The 19,118-nt window shown below is 38.1% G+C and overlaps 1 protein-coding gene across 1 annotated transcript in view; it reads left to right on the top strand.

The window, feature by feature from the left end:
- LOC124605236 (brefeldin A-inhibited guanine nucleotide-exchange protein 1) overlaps window positions 1-19,118 on the top strand; it is a 257,319-nt gene that overhangs the window by 217,779 nt on the left and 20,422 nt on the right. The window contains exons 25-28 of the mRNA XM_047136787.1: window positions 6,779-6,981; window positions 17,670-17,786; window positions 18,141-18,281; window positions 18,403-18,580. Of these exons, the coding sequence (XP_046992743.1) occupies window positions 6,779-6,981; window positions 17,670-17,786; window positions 18,141-18,281; window positions 18,403-18,580 (639 nt within the window). The remainder of the gene's footprint in view (window positions 1-6,778; window positions 6,982-17,669; window positions 17,787-18,140; window positions 18,282-18,402; window positions 18,581-19,118) is intronic.

The raw sequence follows: 19,118 nt of genomic DNA, 5'->3' as shown, positions 1-19,118 counted from the left end.
GCGACTTGTGTGGATGATGTTAGGAAATCATTAGGCCAAACTAATCCTTAGGGAGTCTTATAAGAGCTGTACTTCATAGAAGCCATTATCTCAAGTGTCTGCTACGTTGTTGCCTGTGGAATATAAAACTGCATACATGCATGATGTACTGCATGAGTACGGTCCGAGACCTGGCCTGTGTCAACGCTGCTCATAATGTCTCAGCTTCGGTCATTTCTTCTAGGAAGTACTTGGAAGAGCATGACATTTCATTTAACAGTGTGTGCGGCATTTTTTGGACCAGTTTGACGTTCTTCAGTAGTCAGAATCGTGATGTCGGGCTGCTTGTCTTAAGCTATTTGTTTGTGGCATAAAGAAAGTTCACATTCCGGTAGTTGTTTGCACAAAAAGAGCCAGTCTAGCAATCTGTCAACATGTAAAGTAGCAAGTTATTAGGAAATAACATTCGATGCAGTAAGGCACGCAGCTGTGTAGCACGGTGACTTCAGAATGGCTATGTTTTTTCTTCGCTCTGACTCGCAGCACAGCTGACGCTACCAGCTGTGAGAATGGTCGCATGTAACATTCAGTCGGTACGCAAATTCATATCCCCCCCCCCCCTACAAATCTAAATAAACTATAGTAATTATAATCTGATTTTGTTCAAACTTGGTACGCAATCTTTTGTTATTAAGGAAGGGATCCTGTCAAAATTTCAGATTTTTATCTATTATAGTTATGGAGATTGAGAAAATTGCTTAAATGTCCTAAAACTGACACATTTCAAAACTCAGTTAGGAACAATAATCAAATGTCTCATATTATCATCTGAAGTCATAACAAAGCTCACAGTATATAAAATCACTTAAGTGGAATTCTCTTTTCAAAACTTCAATTACTCTACGTTACGTGGTATAAAAAATCATTCAAAATTATTATTTGTTTATTATGATGTTGTGTGAATACATGGGAATGAATGAGAGAGTGTATGTGGGACATACGTCATTTTATGTAAAACCTTATATAATTGAACCCTGGGAAAATTGTGTTGCAACCATGATGCTGATGACATAAGTCTATGTGTGCTTGCTTTTGTAAGAGAGCAGCCAGAATAAAAGTCTGAAGAAGGAATAAGTTTCTATATTAATTTAAGGAATATTTTGCATTCCATTCTACTTTATTAAACAATATATTAGAAATTAAAATTGTAATGACATAAATGACGTATCTCATTAGTGACTGGCTGGCTAAGGCACATTTTGCTGCTAGAATGATCTGGAAGGATCATTCTGATTGGTCATTCAGATCAATAGCCAATCATAATTAAGCAGTTCCCACGTGCAGATAGTTAGATTGGCAGAAAGGAGAGGAGCAACAAGAGAGTCGCTCGCTAACTTGCTTCAAGGTAACACCGTGCTAGATGTCTCTGTGAAAATAGTATGTAAAATGAAGAACTAGGGAGTTAATTGTGATTAGAACATGTCATGACTAAAATGGCTTAAGTTATTAACATTTTGATGACAGTGTGATATTTCTGAATTATTTAGTTGAAGCTTTATGAGTGTGTGGAATTTTCGGCCATACTGACAGTTCCACGTGGTATATTCCGTGTTCTTTATGGAATACTTTGGCGAGCACTTCTAACATAAAGACCACTGAAATGACCGAATGTTCAGCTCACTAATAGTGGTGGGTCAGTGACTGTTAGATCACAAATTTAACCAGAATTCTGCCTGCTTTTACATGTAAAATATGTTGGATAAACAGTGAACTTGGAACGATAGAGCATTTGCATAATTAAATACACACTCGGTAGCCATTTTGTATGCTTCCTTATGAATAAAAAGGCGTTAATAGAATTTCCAAATGCTTAATGCAATCAAACTGCATTCTCCTACTGCCCGAAATTTGTGAAAACGAACTTACAGGAACTAATTTGCAACTTGAGTTATGTGGCCTCCGTGTGGTAGATATTAGGTAGTGGTTTCATCAACGCTGCTTATGTGGCCTCCGTGTGGTAGATATTAGGTAGTGGTTTCATCAACGCTGCTTTACACTGCCTAGCGTGTATCTGCTACTGCGGAGTGAAGAGACTTCGGAAGAAAGAAATATATAGAGGTAGGTCAACTTTTCTATGAAAGTGACAGAGAGAGCAAAGGAGACGAAAGAATGACTGAGCGACTCCACCCCACTGCAATTGGTGCATTGGTGAGCTTTGTTATGACCTCAGATGATAGTAAAAGACATTTGGTTATTGTTCCTAACTGAGTTTTGAAATATAAGTGTTGGTTTTAGGACATTTAAGTAATTTTCACAATCTCCATAACTATAATAGATAAAAATCTGAAATTTTTACAGGATCCCTTCCTTAATAACAAAAGATTAAGTACCAAGTTTGAACAAAATCAGATGATAATTACTATGGTTTATTTAGATTCATAGGGGGCATGAATTTTCGTACCAACTGAATGTTGCTCGAGACCGTTCTCACGGCTGGTAGCATCAGCTCTGCTGTGAGTTGGAGCAAAGAAAAAACATAGCCATCCTGAAGCCACTGTGCTACACGACTGCATGCCTTACTGCATCGGATGTTATTTCATAATAACTTGCTACGTTACAAAAACAAGTCTTTAAAAATAAGTGAGAATGACAGAATAGAAAGATGAGAATTCTCAATATCAGTATTCAGTCGCATGATTGACAGGTAGTGGAAATTTGTCATGGAACATCATTACAACACAATGTAGAAAGAATTTAAAGATTTAGTTGACAGTAAAAGAGCAAAATATTATGATGATTGACAGGAAATTTGTAAGGGATTCATTGTTCTGTTCATCATGAAGCACTTTGTGTTAAATTTCCAGGCTTGGAGAACATGATGAATAAAAATCAGATTATATGCATTTGCATGTTGTATATTTGCCTCCTTTTCACCAGTTATTGCATATTTTAACTAAAAACTAGTGACAATGCACATTTTCACTCTATGTTTATAATATTTTAAAAATTTAGATGGGTGATCTCTAGCTCAATCTAGTTTTGAAGTCTCACAGATTGGCCGCAACGTAGAACTGCGTGCAACCGCAAACCTTGAGGCCACTGCCTAACAAAATCATTTCAGAAAAGAAACAGGAACTGGCAGACAGAGTCAATGCTCTTGTGCCTTCTCCCCCCAGTTAATCCCCTTTGCTGTCATACCGTACTCTTCGGTAACAGTTAAATTAAACTGTGCAGGCTTTTCGTTGCATATCCATTGTTTCAGTTTAGCTTTCTGTTTACTCATACACAGTTGAACGAGTAAGGTGTAATGTGTTGTTCACCATGCTGCCCGAAAAAAAGAAACGTCATTTCGTGAATAGCTGACCATTCTGGAACATTTACATATGATATATGATGCAATTGTTTTATTGTCGAGTTTGGGAGAAAAGCGTTTCGTACAAAAAAAAAGTTTCAAATAGACAAGCTTGTCAAGACAAGTCTTCATATTGCAGAAATGCAGAAGAAAGGACCACAACAATAACTTCTGACAACAGCAACTTGCAATAGCAGGGATTGGTCAAAAGATAACCAAAAACATTGGTTTAACATGGATCTATGTAAAGCATTCATTGCAAGCAATATTCCTCTTCACAAACTTACAAACCCTGTCCTCAAAGATTTGCTGTGCAATTATTGCTTAAATCAAAATATACCAGATGAATCAACATTGCATAAAAACTACGTTCCGACAATTTACGTAAATGTTCTGGAAGAAATATGCAATGAACTCAAGGACAGCATCATCTGGATTTTAGTTGGTGAAACTACAGACACTTGCAGCCATTACATTGCAAATTTAATTGTTGGTGCTTCCTATTTAGTGTCTTGCAAAGAACTTGAAAAAATAACTCATTTTACAATCACCAGATTTGTGAATGAGGATATTAGAAAAATATTTCCAGAATCTCCTGCAGATGAAAGGGTGTTCATGTTTATCTCAGATGCTGCTCCGTATATGATCAAACAGGAAAAGCCCTCAGAGTATTTTATCCCAATTTGATTCATGTGATGTGCTTTGCCCAGTACATTGCCTTGCTGAAGAAGTACATTCCACGGAGAAAGAAAGAAAGTGTTTCTAAAAGCTGCGTCGAAGCTGTGTCGTTTTACAGTGAACATTTTGAGGCCATTAATGGGGTAGTAAACTACTTGATAGTGCAGAGGCCTTGGCAGTTTGCCAGTGCAAGGAAGCTTTTAATGATTCTGGTATTAAAAAAGACACTACTGTGATTAGCACTCATTTTTCCCATATACCTGCAACTACTAAAAAGCTTTAAACTCAAGGTTTGGTGTTGAATGAATCTGTTCAGTTAATGAATAAAATAATTCTAGTGAACTCATCTTTGCCAGAGGTATTCCCAAGAAAACTTCTTTGAAAAGTTTGAAAACATTTTAAACAATAACCGAGGCTTTAAACCCTTGTGCCAAATCGATAGTTTTATTCATGGGATGGGTAAACTTTTTTTTTTTTTTTTTTACCAGAAGCAATAAGTGCCAACATAGCACCCAAATTCAGATACTGCCCAGCTACCTCAGTTGATGTAGAACAGTCCTCTTCTGCTTATAAAAATGTTTTGAGTGATCAAGGACACAATCTTACTACTGAACATTTGGAACAGTACTAGGTCGCTTATGTTTACAATAGTAGAAAAAATGTGAAATAAATTGTAAATGATGCTTTGGTCCAATAGTATTAATTAAAAGTTAATGCTGTTCAAAAAAATTCATGATTGTATGTTGTTTTTTAAATATAATATTACAGAGTTTATGAATGCACCCCCTGCATGCAGTATATCTCGAAGTTGCTCCAGTACATATCAATTGTTTCGCTGCAAGTCGCTCACATCACATCTGCTTGTTAGCAGCAAAAATAGCAAAGAATAAACAATTCTTGAAATGTGGTATGCGTCCCCATTTTGAAAATTTTTAGAAAATAATCTCAGGAAGGACCCCTTCCCAACCTCTACCAGAAAGTATTCAGAAAATGATATCAGCATTCTAAATGTAGCGATTTTTCACATGGCCGGTGTTCTCCCTCATAATTGATATGCACAGGTTCAACTTTGAGATATAATGCACATAGTAACTACCATGTTTTTATTATTATTTGATCTTGCATATTTCGACACTTTTCGTGCATTTTGTAATGTTTTTATTATGCATATAATCAGGCCTGTAGTGATGAAATTGGTGGTTTGAACAGTAAATTTTTTTGAAGTTGTATGCAGTATTACACTGTCAGCTGCAAAGCATATGGAGACTTAATATATTACTGCAAAGTATGTGGGTTAAGTTAAAGTGCATGTCTGAAATGATTTTTTGATTTGAAACCTGCTATTGGTGACATTCTGAATGAAAAAGGAGAGCATGAACAAAAATTAGAAAATCTGGAATGGATTGCAGACCACATATTTTAAGTAGACTTGACTACCCACTCCTCATAGTAAGATATTGCTAGGTGAGAAACAACTTAATTCTGATTTGATAGGGATTTATTTAAAAAGAAAATCTTATTATGGAAGAGACAAATTCTGACAAAAAACATTCCCAAAGCTCATTATAATTTTACAGAATTCTTTGTGACAGTCAAAGAATTACAAGGATAATTTTCTACACACTTTGAGGACACTGCCAATCTTACATCTGTTTTTGAGACTGCTTGCTATTTCAGTTGAAAGTGCGGATGAAATTGATCGATCTACAGTGTAAGTCCAGTTTAAAAGACAAATACTTTTATGTTAAAACTGTCTAGGAGTTTTACATTGTTTTCCTTGGGAAAAGTTTCCACATTTCCATAATGGGGTTGCAAACAAGATACAATACTTCGATTAAAACATGTGTGTGAAAGGCTTTTGTTTTATTTATGAAACTAGATAAGTTAGTATTACAAGGCAACCTAACAGGCAAAAACCTGCAAAACTGTCTGCACGTCACCAGTTTCTACCAGATAAAGATTTTGTTTTGTTTGTGATTTGTGTTGTTGATAAATATGAAACCATGCAGGCTGTCTGTTGTTCCTTGCATAACTGCATTGTCATTTAAATGTGGTGCATTCACAGTTTACCCTTCACTCCTTCCTCCTTCCTCCTCCTCCTCCTCCTCCTTCCTCCTCCTCCTCCTTCCTCCTCCTCCCTCCTCCTCCTCCCCCCCCCCCCCTCCTCCTCCTCCTCCCCCCCCCCCTCTCCCCTGTAGACTGTGTGGTGTGGTAGTGGTGGGAAGTGTGCAGCCAAGCAAGAGAGCTCTGCACATGTGCAAGAGCACTGCAGGTGTGCAGAATTCTTGGCTATTCCTGCTCTACTATATGGAGCTAACCAGCATTTCAATGTTTCACCTTAAGACTAGCTATTACTTGTTTAAAAAACAACACAATATCAGCAGTTTCAAAAATGTTGAGTGTCATTTAAATCTGTGGCGGAAATATTTCATTTGTACCCTGATAATTGAAATTCTGTAATTCATTATTGTGAAATATATTTTATGGCAGCCCCACATCAGAGGCTGTTCCATAAGTAATGATGACTATGTCAACAGAATGTAAAAACTCTAAACTTTCTTCCTCTCATGCGATTACAAAATGTTACAAAATTCCAGTTGTTTGGAATCCAGTCTTATTTCATAATTTATTTATCCGTCAGCCACGTTCCAGTTGCTCCTGATACAGTATCCACTTAAACAGGCACTCTGTTTCTGTGTAATGTTCTCGATTTTCTTGTGTGAAAGCTTAAGGTATAACCTGATTTTTAACTGATCTCTCTTCTTTCAGATAATGAACAACTGGCACGTTCAGGTACAAATTGTCTGGAGAATCTAGTCAATTCTAATGGTTTGAAGTTCTCGGATTCCACATGGGAGAAGACTTGCCAGTGTATGCTGGACATATTTAACTGCACTATACCCCATGCTCTTTTAAGCTGGAGACCAGAAGATGCACATGAGGGCAAAGAGTCTGATATGGATATTATTACGGTAACATGCTAATATTATTTTTTTTTTTTTTTTTTTTTTTTTTTTAAATTTCATTTACTGCAAGCAAATAAATAAATCCCTAATAAAAACTTTACAGTTGGTATGAGGATCAAATATGGGCTGTTAGCAGTAAAAAATATTTCCTTCTCACTGTATCTCAAGTGAACAATGTAGGAAAAGACAGGTTTGCTACTTACCGTAAAGAAGACATGTTAAGTTGCAGACAGGCACAATCATTATAGACAACATAAAGCTTTGGGACACAGCCATCATCAGTTAAAGATACACACACCATTCATATACACAAACAAGTACACCTCATGCACACATGATGTCAAACTCCAGCATCTTGGAGTTGGCCATCATGTGTGCATGAGGTGTACTTGTTTGTTTATATGAATGGTGTGTGTGTGTGTGTGTGTGTGTGTGTGTGTGTGTGTGTGTGTGTGTGTGTGTGTGTGTTAGTTACTGATGAAAGCTGTGGCCGAAAGCTTTATGGTAAGTATTTTTTAATTGTGCTTGCCTGCAACTCGACTTGTCTTCTTTACGGTAAGTAGCAATCTCTTTTCCTGCATTGTTGATATTCCTACCTGGAGTTTCCATTGTTTGATTATACCTCAACAGAAATGCATAAGACTAATGTTGATAATACTCTAATTGCTTCCTTTTTTCCTTGAATGTACTAATACCTTTGTTTTTATATAGCTGTATTCCCCCTGGGATATTTGTAATTGTCATATTTGTTATATAGTAATAAATTTGTAGAAGATGTAGAAATGAGAAATTTTTTCAAAATAAAATTCAGCCATCGGTTGCAAATATATTTTTAATACAAAATGTACTACTTACACTTCACATAAAGATTTTTAATATCCCTAATGTTATAGGCTTCAGAAGATGACAAATTAATTTGTCAAAACCGGTAAAATGTATTAAAGATATATTTGCAACTGATGACTTAATTTTATTCTGAAAAATATATACTACAGTACCATTCCCCAATAAAACTTCCAAAATATACTACAGTTGCTGAAAATTACGGCCCTGAATAAAGTAAGAAATGAGATTCATAACTGCAACATATTGGGTAAGTGGGACAGCAACTCATTTTTAGATTGTGATGCAAAAAGAGACAACCAGAGTTGCAGAGATACTGGCAGAAGTAAAGCTGTGAGGACTGGGTGTGAGTCGTGCTTCGGTAGCTCAGATGGTAGAGCATTTGCCCGCGAAAGGCAAAGGTCCCGAGTTCGAGTCTCGGTCGGGCACACAGTTTTAATCTGCCAGGAAGTTTCAATTAAAATTGATGTTTATTTAGTCGGTGACAGGTTTCATGCTACGCCCATTCTAAAACCAACCAATGTTTGCAAAGTAAAATATCCACCAATGTTTGCGAAATAAAATGTCCATCAAAATGGCGGTAAACAAAGTTCTTACATGTGCGAATGGTCCCAACTGTGTTCATTAACAAACATTATAGTTGGGGTCATAACCATACACTATGTGATCAAAAGTATCCAGACACCCCCAAAAAATATGTTTTTCATATTAGGTGCATTATGCTGCCACGTACTCCATATCAGTGACCTCAGTAGTCATTAGACATTGTGAAAGAGCAGAATGGGGCACTCCGCGGAACTCACAGACTTTGAACGTGGTCAGGTGGTTGGGTGTCACTTGTCTCATATGCCGGTACGCGAGATCTCCACACTCCTAAACATCCATAGGTCCACTGTTTCTGATGTGATAGTGAAGTGGAAACATGAAGGGACATGTACAGCACAAAAGTTTACAGGCCGACTTCGTCTGTTGACTGACAGAGACCGCCAACAGTCGAAGAGGGTCGTAACATGTAATTGGCAGACATCTATCCAGACCATCAAACAGGAATCCAAACTGCATCAGGATCCATTGCAAGTGCTAAGACAGTTAGGTGGGAGGTAAGAAAACTTGGATTTCATGGTTGAGAAGCTGCCCATAAGTCACACATCACACTGGTAAATGCCAAACACTGCCTCACTTGGTGTAAGGAGCATAAACATTGGATGATTGAACAGTGGAAAAATGTTGTGTGGAGTGACGAATCATGGTACAAAGTGTAGCAATCCGATGACAGGGTGTGGGTATAGGGGGCCTACACCCCTTGTTGATTTCCGTGACACCGTCACAACGCAGACCTACATTGATGTTTTAAGCACCTTCTTGCTTCCTACTGTTGAAGAGCAATTTGGGGATGGCAATGGCATCTTTCAACATGATCGAGCACCTGTTCATAATACACGGCCTGTGTATCCCTATAATGGACTGGCCTGCACAGAGTCCTGACCGGAATTCTATAGAACACCTTTGGGATGTTTTGGAATCCCGATTCGTGCCAAGCCTCACCAACTGACATCAATACCTCTCCTTAGTGCAGCACTCCATGAAGAATGGGGTACCATTCCCCAATAAAACTTCCAACATCTGATTGAATGTATGCCTGCGAGAGTGGAAGCTTTTTATCAGGGCTAAGGGTGAGCCAATACCATATTGAATTCCAGCATTACCGATGGAGGGTGCCACGAACATGTAAGTCATTTTCAACCATGTATCTGGATACTTTTGATCACATAGTATATGTACACACTTCATTTACCGGTATTTTGACAGACAATTTACTTGGCAAATATTGATTGGTTTGAGAATGGTCTTATTCCAAAACCGGTCACCAACTTTATGAACACCCATTTTAGTTGCAACTCTCTGAGTGTCCGTTTTTTGCAAAAATAAGAGGTTGTTTGTGATGAGGTGTTATAAATTTTTGACAGAAGAAGACTCATCTGATTTGTGGAATAATATCATCACTACATTATCAATCAAGGCACAAATGGATAAATGTGAAAATTATTGAATAATATGTTGTGTTGCTTAAATTTGTAAATTTCTGACCAGCTTAATGTTCAGAACAAAGTTAAGTAAATGCAATAGACAAAAATTTGTTTAGCATCAGATTGAATAAATGTACTAGAAAAGCAGCTGTTATTTTGCACTTAGTAATGGAATGTAAGAAAATGCAGTAACAGATCATTATGATGCTCTTCAAGTATGATGCTCTTCAAGAGACCATGACTAAATTGTGTATACACAAAAACCATTCTAAATAGAAAGTGATTTTTGGGTTTGTAGTTGGTAGCTTCTGCAAAAATAAGATAATATGCAGTAGGCATTCTATGTATTTGAAAAATAAATGCCTTTGTTATGCCAAAAACTGAAGTAATTCATGCAGTAAAAAGACAAACCACATTTTGAAATGTGCAGACTTAATGTTTTCTTTAAAGATACAATGGAAACTAGAGTAACAAGTTTAAGTTTTGGAGGAACATTCTAACCCATTGTCTTCTACGATGTCATCTATTCTCTTATCGACACCCAAATATCTGAAATGATGTAATACTATCCACAAAAAGAGAAGATGCAATGTTGACATAGGACTTGTATTGAGGGCGACTGATGTTCAAATCCCCATTTCAACGTCCAGTCTTAGGTTTTCTGTGGTTTCTCTATACTGTTTAAGGCAAATGCTGGGATAGTCCCTTTGAAAGGTAATGATCATTTTCATTTTTTATCCTCCTTCCGTATGAATTTTTGCTCCATCTCTAATGACATTGTTGTTGCCAGGACAATAGATTGTAATTTTTTTCCTTCGTATTATCATCTTCAATTGGAATATAATTATGAAGGTGAACATCATCTAGTTTTTCACAGACTGCCTGCCAGACTTCACATAAAAATTCCAAATGATACACACACTCATTTTAAAAAAAAAAAAAAAAAAAAGGAAAAAAAACTTTCAGAAACAGGTTTAGACTACTTGGGGTACTAGTACACACGATCCAGCTAAAATAAAACTCATTGTATTCAGTAGATTTAGAAGCCTCACTGACACTGACACATCAACATATTATGGAAGATACTTTCAATAAAACTGTTTTGTCACTTTTAAGATTCCTGGATCCTTGCACAATATGTTCATGTACATATTTGGAGGAAGGAAAGCAAGTACATCGTTTTGTAGTATAACATCTTTTAGGTGGCCAGCACATTTGTCTACAAGAAACAATCTCCTGATTTTCTTTGATTATTTACGAAGAGTAATTATGAACTTCTAATTATCACCTCAAAAAAATAAAACTGCAACCATGAAACTTTGTGATGGGTTAGTCCTCCTCTACAGATTCACATTACACTGCAACAAATTCTTCCTAATGAGTAGTTATTGGGCAGGGAAGTCTGTATTTTGGCTGTTCAGGAAATGTTCTACCTCAAAAATGAGCTTGTCATCATGATGGAAATGTCCAACACACATTGGGTGGGGGGAGGTCAAATTTAATAGGCCCAAAAGCAACATGTGTCACTCGTTTCGCTGCAGATTGAGCTGGGGACCATATCGTGCAGCAAATACACCCCCTTTGTCAGATTCCCACATTCGGGAGGACGACGGTTCAATCCCGTCTCCAGCCATCCTGATTTAGGTTTTCCGTGATTTCCCTAAATCGTTTCAGGCAAATGCCAGGATGGTTCCTTTGAAAGGGCACGGCCGATTTCCTTCCCAATCCTTCCCTAACCCGAGCTTGCGCTCCGTCTCTAATGACCTCGTTGTCGACGGGACGTTAAACACTAACCAGCACCACCATCAGATTCCCACAATGCTTTATCTTGACTGCACCCTGTAACCATGTCAGAATGTTTTGGCAGCACGCTTCTGGATGGTTGCTTCTTACAAGCATAATCTGTTAGCATTGTACCATAACAGCCCACCCCCCCCCCCCCCCCCCCCCCCAAAAAAAAAAAAGAAAATAAATAAATAAATAAACTTAGCTTGTTCAGTTATGGTTGGAGCTTCACCTGTTTTGTTGGTGTTCAATCCATTTGTTTCTACAGTTTGCTTTGTGCCTGTCTCTGGGGTATCACAGTCATACACTGAACTGGGCACTTATCCACGGTGATTATGGGGCTAACAAAATCATTTGTGTTGGCATGACACAGGCCAACATTTCCGTAGCTGCCCATGTTCAGTGGGCTTTCTAAATGGGTGTGAGCAGTTGCAGAACGTAGCCAACATTGAGATATGGTCTGCCACTTCATTCTTTGTCGTATAGACTTGTTTAGTGTAATGGAAGCATCACTGTGACCTAGCCACTGTGTCACATGATTATGTGTCTTTCCCATACATTTCCACGAACTCAGCAGTAATTGTAGTATTGTTCCTCCTCAAATAAGAAAAAGAATTAATGTGTGATACTCCACTTTCTCAGTGAGATACACCATTTTGCTGTGGCACCTCCAATGACATGCTGTGGCACTGTAGTGCAGGGATTTCAAAGTGCACCAGGACTGCAGACGCATACCCGCAAACAAATTTTTACTTTTTACTTTGACTACTCCCCGTATGATGAAATACATTGTTACATGACTGAACTCCTGTCATCTCAGCTTGTTGATTCATTTGCTTGCATGGCTGTTCATTCAAGCTTTTGAAAAAACAAGAAATTGTTGCTTTGGATATGATTAGAAGCTCCAGATTCCTTGTGCTATCAGTATTTGTGCAACTAGCTAACTTTGTCTTTGCTGTGCTTCCCACCACGTAAAGTTTTATTTGTACTGTGTGGAATTTTTAAGACATGACTGGAAAACATTCCTAATTGAAGCATCATTTCTTCATGAACTAATGTTATTTTTTTCCACATGTTTGGCATCCAGATTAATTGCTTTTCTCTGTCATTGTGTGTCTCTTTGAACTGTAGTGTTTCATCAAAAGATAATTACGATCTGATCAGGGATTTCAATAGACAGGTCATCTTACATCGACATTCAATCTCTTGATACTGTTACAGGTACACTGATTAGACAAAAGTCATGGGACACCTTCTAATATTGTCAGACTTCCTTTTGCCTGGCATAGTGCAGAAACACGATGTGGCATGGGCTCAATAAGGCGTCAGAAGTTCCCTACAGAAATAATAAGCCATGCTGCCTCTGTAGCCGTCCATAATTGTGAAATTGTGCCTTGCAGTATTTTCTTCATGAACTGACCTCTCAATTATGTCCCATAAATGTCCGATAGGATTCATGTCGGGTGATGTAGGTGACCAAATCATTTGCTCGAACTGTCCAAAATATTCTTCGAACCAATCACACAGTTGTGGCATGGTGATATGACACATTGACAGCTACAAAAATTCCATTGTTTGGGAACAAGAAGTCCATGAATGGCTGTAAATGGTCTCCAAGCAGCCATTTCCAGTCAATGGTTGGTACAGATGGACCAGATGTGTAAAAACAGCCCACACCATTATGGAGCCACCACTAGCTTTCACAGTGCCTTGTTGATAACTTGAGTCCATGCCTTCATGGGGATCTGTGCCACACTCAGACACTGCCATCAGCTCTTACCAACTGAAATCGGGACTCATCTGACCAAGCCAGGAACTGTCATTCTGTTAGCAAAGGCACCTGTGTCAGTCATCTGCTGCCGTAGCCCATTAATGCCAAATTTTGACACACTGTCCTAACAGATATGTTCGTCATATGTCCCACACGCAACTCTACACAAACGCCGCTATATTGGGTCATTAAGTGAACGCTATCAGCCACTGTGTTGTTCGCGGTGAGAGGTAGTGCCTGAAATTTGTTATTGGCACTGTCGTGACACTGTGGATCTCAATTTTCAAAATGGAATGTGCCATGCTTCTAGCTCCAACTACTATTCTGTGTTCAGCTTGTGTTAATTCCCTTTGTGCGGTCATACCGTATTTACTCGAATCTAAGCCGCATTTTTTTTTTTTTTTTTTTTTTTTTTTTTTTTTTTTTTTTTTTTTTTTTTTTTGTAATCCCAAAAACCGCCCGCAGCTTAGAATCGAGTGCAAAGTAAGTGGAAGTTCTGAAATATTTGGTAGGTGCCGCCACAACTAACTTCTGCCGTCGAATATATGTAGCGCTACACAGGCATGCTTTGCAGGCACAAAGATAAATTCTGGCGCCAAAACCTCTGCGTCAGTAAATAAATTAAAAATAGGTGAAAGACGAGCTTTTTTTCTCCGCCCCGAGTTTCGACCACTACATTTTCATACATTATACAACAAAGTAATACAAATTCTGTATTGTTCATCTTCGAATGTAGCAGCATTTCAATGTACTACGAAAATCCGACTGGCAAGAGTGTTTGGGACGTTTGTCAATTTGGCCAACTCTACGTTCTGAATTTTTTCCTACCTGTGAGAAGAGATGGTTGCTAACAGGAACTTTTGTGAATTGTGAATCACATGCAGTATTCCCTTCGCCATAAGAATAATTTGAATATAAACATTTTGCCATGCATTTGTTTCATGTTTGCTGCTATCTCATTTAAATCCTGTCTGCTAATAAACTACGAAACTAGAGTGAGACAACAGCAAACGCGGAAGAATATACATATCATGTCATGTTTATATTCATATTATTCATATGCCTAATAGTGATACAGTCAGAAATGAAGCACGGCAATTGACTAGATTTTTAAATCTACGATGACTCTAATTTCTGTGCAGAATGTAATGTACTAAAGAGGCATCTGCAAAGATTTTCAACGGAGAAAAATTTTCACTAAACTCTCGTTCAGAACATTTTCTATCATACGCAGTCTATTATTTGGTTCTTGTAGATCATTACCAAAGAAAGCAGCAGTGTAAGTAACAACAAATAACAGTCTCTTGCCATTGTTTTGCTAATGAGACGATTCCTCTATCTTCTTTTTTTAAAAAAAGCGGCAGTAGCGCGCACAAAAGCAAGCCATGCCGCGAGCGGCGACAAGCCGTAAACACTCATTATCAGAATGCGACGAACAATCCATGACACAGTACAGTAATGCATTTTCAGTTTAGAGTGACGTAAACACCTATAACAAAGAGAACGGCACTTATCAGATCAAAGAAAAATAAGCAATGAATTCAAACTAGACGAAGCACGTGAAAAAGGAAGGGTACCCATATAAATACGGACGGAGCGCCTGACGCATAGCAATGGCTACCTGGTAAAGCTTAACTTCTAAGCTTACGACTCGAACCAAACAACTGTAGCTGTATCGCCATTCATTCGACCTAAATTGTGTCTCATATTACAATGGACCAACTTTGTTTCGATTTGCGGGTGCGGCCTAAAACTTTTATCTCCCCTTGAATTTCGAGTCTCAAATTTCAGGTGCGGCTTAGATTCGGGAAAATTTTTTTTCCTCGATTTTGAGTCTCATTTTTTGGGTGGGGCTTAGATTCGAGTGCAGCTTAGATTCGAGTAAATACGGTAATCACATCAGAAACCTTTTCACATGAACCACCTGAGTACAAATGACAGTTCCACCAATGCGCTGTCCTTTTATACCTAGTGTATGTGATACTACCACCATCTGTATATGTCCATATTGCTATCCCATGACTTCTGTCACCTCAGTGTGTATCTATCCTCTGTCTTGCATTCAGTTTACAGTTATCATTTCACAATCAAAGTTGAGCTCATATATGTTGGTCTTACTGAGAGTTTGTCCCAGTGCAATAGTTGTGTGATGCCAACTGGCAAAGCTGTCACACTGTGGCTCTCATTGTTCCACCTCGGGTGAGGTGGTAACATTCGATGGTCATAGTAAGTAGGAACTTTAGTACATTTGTTGGCTAGCTTTAGGCTTCATAACCTCCTTGGTTTCTGTTGATCTCTTCTGCTATTGTCTGTGGGGCTTCTGTGCCTATAAATTATATTGTGTGGGTCAATGTAGTCACTTATAATGTGTAATGTGTCATCAGCTACACTGTTTTTAACTTTTTATGTGCTTAGTACATACAGCCTGCAAGCATGTGATAGTGCAGGTTACTGTCAGGTAACTGTCCACAACAGATAAAGAAAATCTCTTGCTGCAAACACAATAACTGCTCCACAGTGACTCTAGCAAGAGGGTAGTAGCACGAGTTTGATGAGGGGGGGGGGTGGGGGGTGGAATGTCCTGAAATAGCCAGGGAACCTTTAATGAAAAATGGCCTGAGCCAGAATTGTCTGAGAAATCCAAACACACATTTCATTTGTTTTTCATTTACTTGTACAGAAATGATGGGGCGATCTGATTTATTCTTCCAGTCTGGGCTCAGTATTCTATATACCTTCAAAGTTATTGGATGTGCTTCACAGTTTGAATCAAGTGGGTTCAGACTCTGGAGCCATACTAATAACAGTGACACAAGATTCTGGATGTATTTTCACATTTTCTGATGCAGATGTGTACAAAAAACTAAACACTTGCTTCCCGAAACATAAAATTAATTGTTACACTACATGAGATCTTAATACTCATCCTTTCCAGAACTTACAGCGCACATTGTGTAGTCCACTGTTGAATCATCAATAAAATTCATTAAAACCAGTATGTGAAACCCTAGTGGTTTATGACATAATGGTGTGATGGTCTTCAATACTCAAACTCGTGATTCATCACTGTGTACTTGAAGGGCACTGCACTAATTTTATCTGATGCCCTCATTAACAAGTGTATCACATTACCCTATAAAAGTGAATGATTTTTAGCAGAAATCATCAATATCTTTATTGAGTTGGAGGTCTTCAAGGTTTTTTTATAGTGCAGATGAGACAACATTTTTTTATATTAATGTTGCTGCTTTGTGACCTCCCCCACCCCCCCACCCCCGACCCACCACCACCACCACCACCACCACCACCACCCCACTTCCAAAAAAGACACTTTCTTATTTATAATCAGTATGCCTAGTGTTGTGACACCCAAGACAATTTTATTTCCTTTCATTTGTGTATTCATATCTCTGGTAATTTTAACGTTTCTTGTTTATGGTTCAACTCCTAACCAAGCCACTTGCTCGAAAATATCCTCAGCTTTGGACATGGAGATTCTGTACATAAATAATAATCAAAATTGAGAAAAAGCACTCACTCATTTGTAGCGGATTGAAATGTGGTCATACATGAAACATCTGGAGGTGCCAATTTCTTTCGCATTTAGTGTGTTAGTGTGCTCGCGGGGGAGGGGGGGTGGGGGGGGGGGGAGACGTGTGTAATCTAGGAGGGGGTCAAGAGGTACAAAACGAGGAAGGGGTTTGGAGGCAATAGGAACATGGCACAGGGCTAGACTAGTGGCTCTCAGCAGCAGTCTTAAGAGAAATGAAAAAGTGACACTCCATTTGCCTATGTCACACCTCTCATAATCTCCTCCACCACTCCTACAGTCATACCCTTCCCAGTTTACATAAGTCTTTCCCTTCCAACCTGCAGTTGACAGCCTGAGCTTCCACTCAGCTGGTAGTCAGTGTCGATGTGGCCATGGGTACATTACTTAAACTAGAAAAACAGAGATAGAGCAAAGGTTGGTAATGTCTTTGCACCAGACATCAATCAGCTAGAAGTGAGTGGTTGCCTTTTCTCATTTTGTTTGTTGTTCCCATCAAGGTATTTCCATTAATGTACAATATATAATTATATAATAATAATAATGCTGCTATGCAGTTACATTTTTTTTTCTTTCACTTATGTTTTTATAATAATATAACTACCTTTTGATTTTGAAATAATATAAAGTTTAGTATGTTGTTAACATGTAATGTTTTATGATGCCACAAAACACCAAGATTTTTATTTCACTATGATAAAATGCTTTTGTGTTTTAGGGGAATACTGATGATACTAATCACATCTTACAACGTTCCAACAGCTCGTATAGTGTGCAGAGCTCACAAAGTTCCAGTAGTGTCCCAGCAGAAGAAATTACATTGTTGCGTTCAAAGGTAAGTAACTGATTTATTATGAGGAAGTGAAATGGCTGGGTGGTAGGACATTGGGTGCACAATTTGGAAGAATGACACTTTTCAAATCCATATTGCGTCACCTTTGGTTATGTTCCCCATTCTTTCCCTAAATTAGTGCAGCCAAAGCCTTATATGATTCTGTCTATAAAACCACAGCTGATAACCTGTTTCCATTCCTTCCTAATAGAACTACTACTACTACTCCCACACCTGTCATTTATCATGCTTGAGGTAGCTATAATTAAAGTAGTATGTCTCTGTAAAAATTCAGGTTGTATTATGGTGCACAGTTGTATAATTGTTGCTGTCTCATTCTTTTTTTCTTTTTTATAGGCAAATTCAGACCAGAGGCTGTTCCAAAGTCTAATGATTAAATGTGTTGTACAGTTGGAATTGATTCAAACAATCGATAATATTGTATTTTTCCCTGCTACATCAAGAAAGGAGGACCAAGAAAACTTGGCACTAGCACAGGTAAGTAGTAAGAACTTAAGTATTTTGTTACATAATTGTGTTACAATTATGCTAAATTAGAATGCTCATAACAATACTTTATGAGGTATGTAGAATAATGAAATGATGAATCATATTCCAGGCAGATATGCTCCATGTAGAAGCTGGGCTTTCAGAACAACAGCGTGAAGAACAGGGGATGTATCGCAACCTGAGTTCAAGACATCTTCTGCTTCTTACTGATTGTCTACTTCAGTCTCATAGATTTGCAAAAGCTTTCAACTCCAATCATGAACAGCGCAATTTGCTCTGGAAAGCTGGTTTGTTCTAATCTCCTAACATCCAATTTAGTATTTATCGCATGGATATGTATATTTATATAATATGTTATTGAATACACATATTGATGGCTTAATCCCATGAAGTTGGCCATGTCTCCCCATTTGGTCTGACAAGTGATAATAGTAAGACGTCATGTACGAATTATTGAAAACATAACCCAGAGCTGCAGTTTCAAAGATAAAAGCTGTGTAAATATGACAAGAAATCCCTCAATTGGAATAGTAGCTATTGTGTAGATCTAAATTTTGTGATAGCAGCTATTTTAACCCTTGTTGATCATCTTAGCTGACGAAATCTGTTATCTGTATATAAAACAGAGTCTGTGTGTGTATATCTGGGATCTCCTCCAAAACTCTTGGATCAATTTCGACCAAATGTGGCACAGAAAAAGGAGGCCTCATGAGCATCAGCACTGTGGGGCTTTTAACCTCCTAGCTCCAGTAGGAGTGGAGATAAGAGAGCAGAAACATAATTTTCAAATTTCTGGCGTACAGGCTGCCTTGGACATCAAGCATG

This window comes from Schistocerca americana, chromosome 3, assembly GCF_021461395.2.
Source record: "Schistocerca americana isolate TAMUIC-IGC-003095 chromosome 3, iqSchAmer2.1, whole genome shotgun sequence".
Taxonomy (NCBI): Eukaryota; Metazoa; Arthropoda; class Insecta; order Orthoptera; family Acrididae; genus Schistocerca; species Schistocerca americana.
Note: the sequence above shows the minus strand (reverse complement) of the source record. Positions and strands in the feature narration are given on the sequence as shown.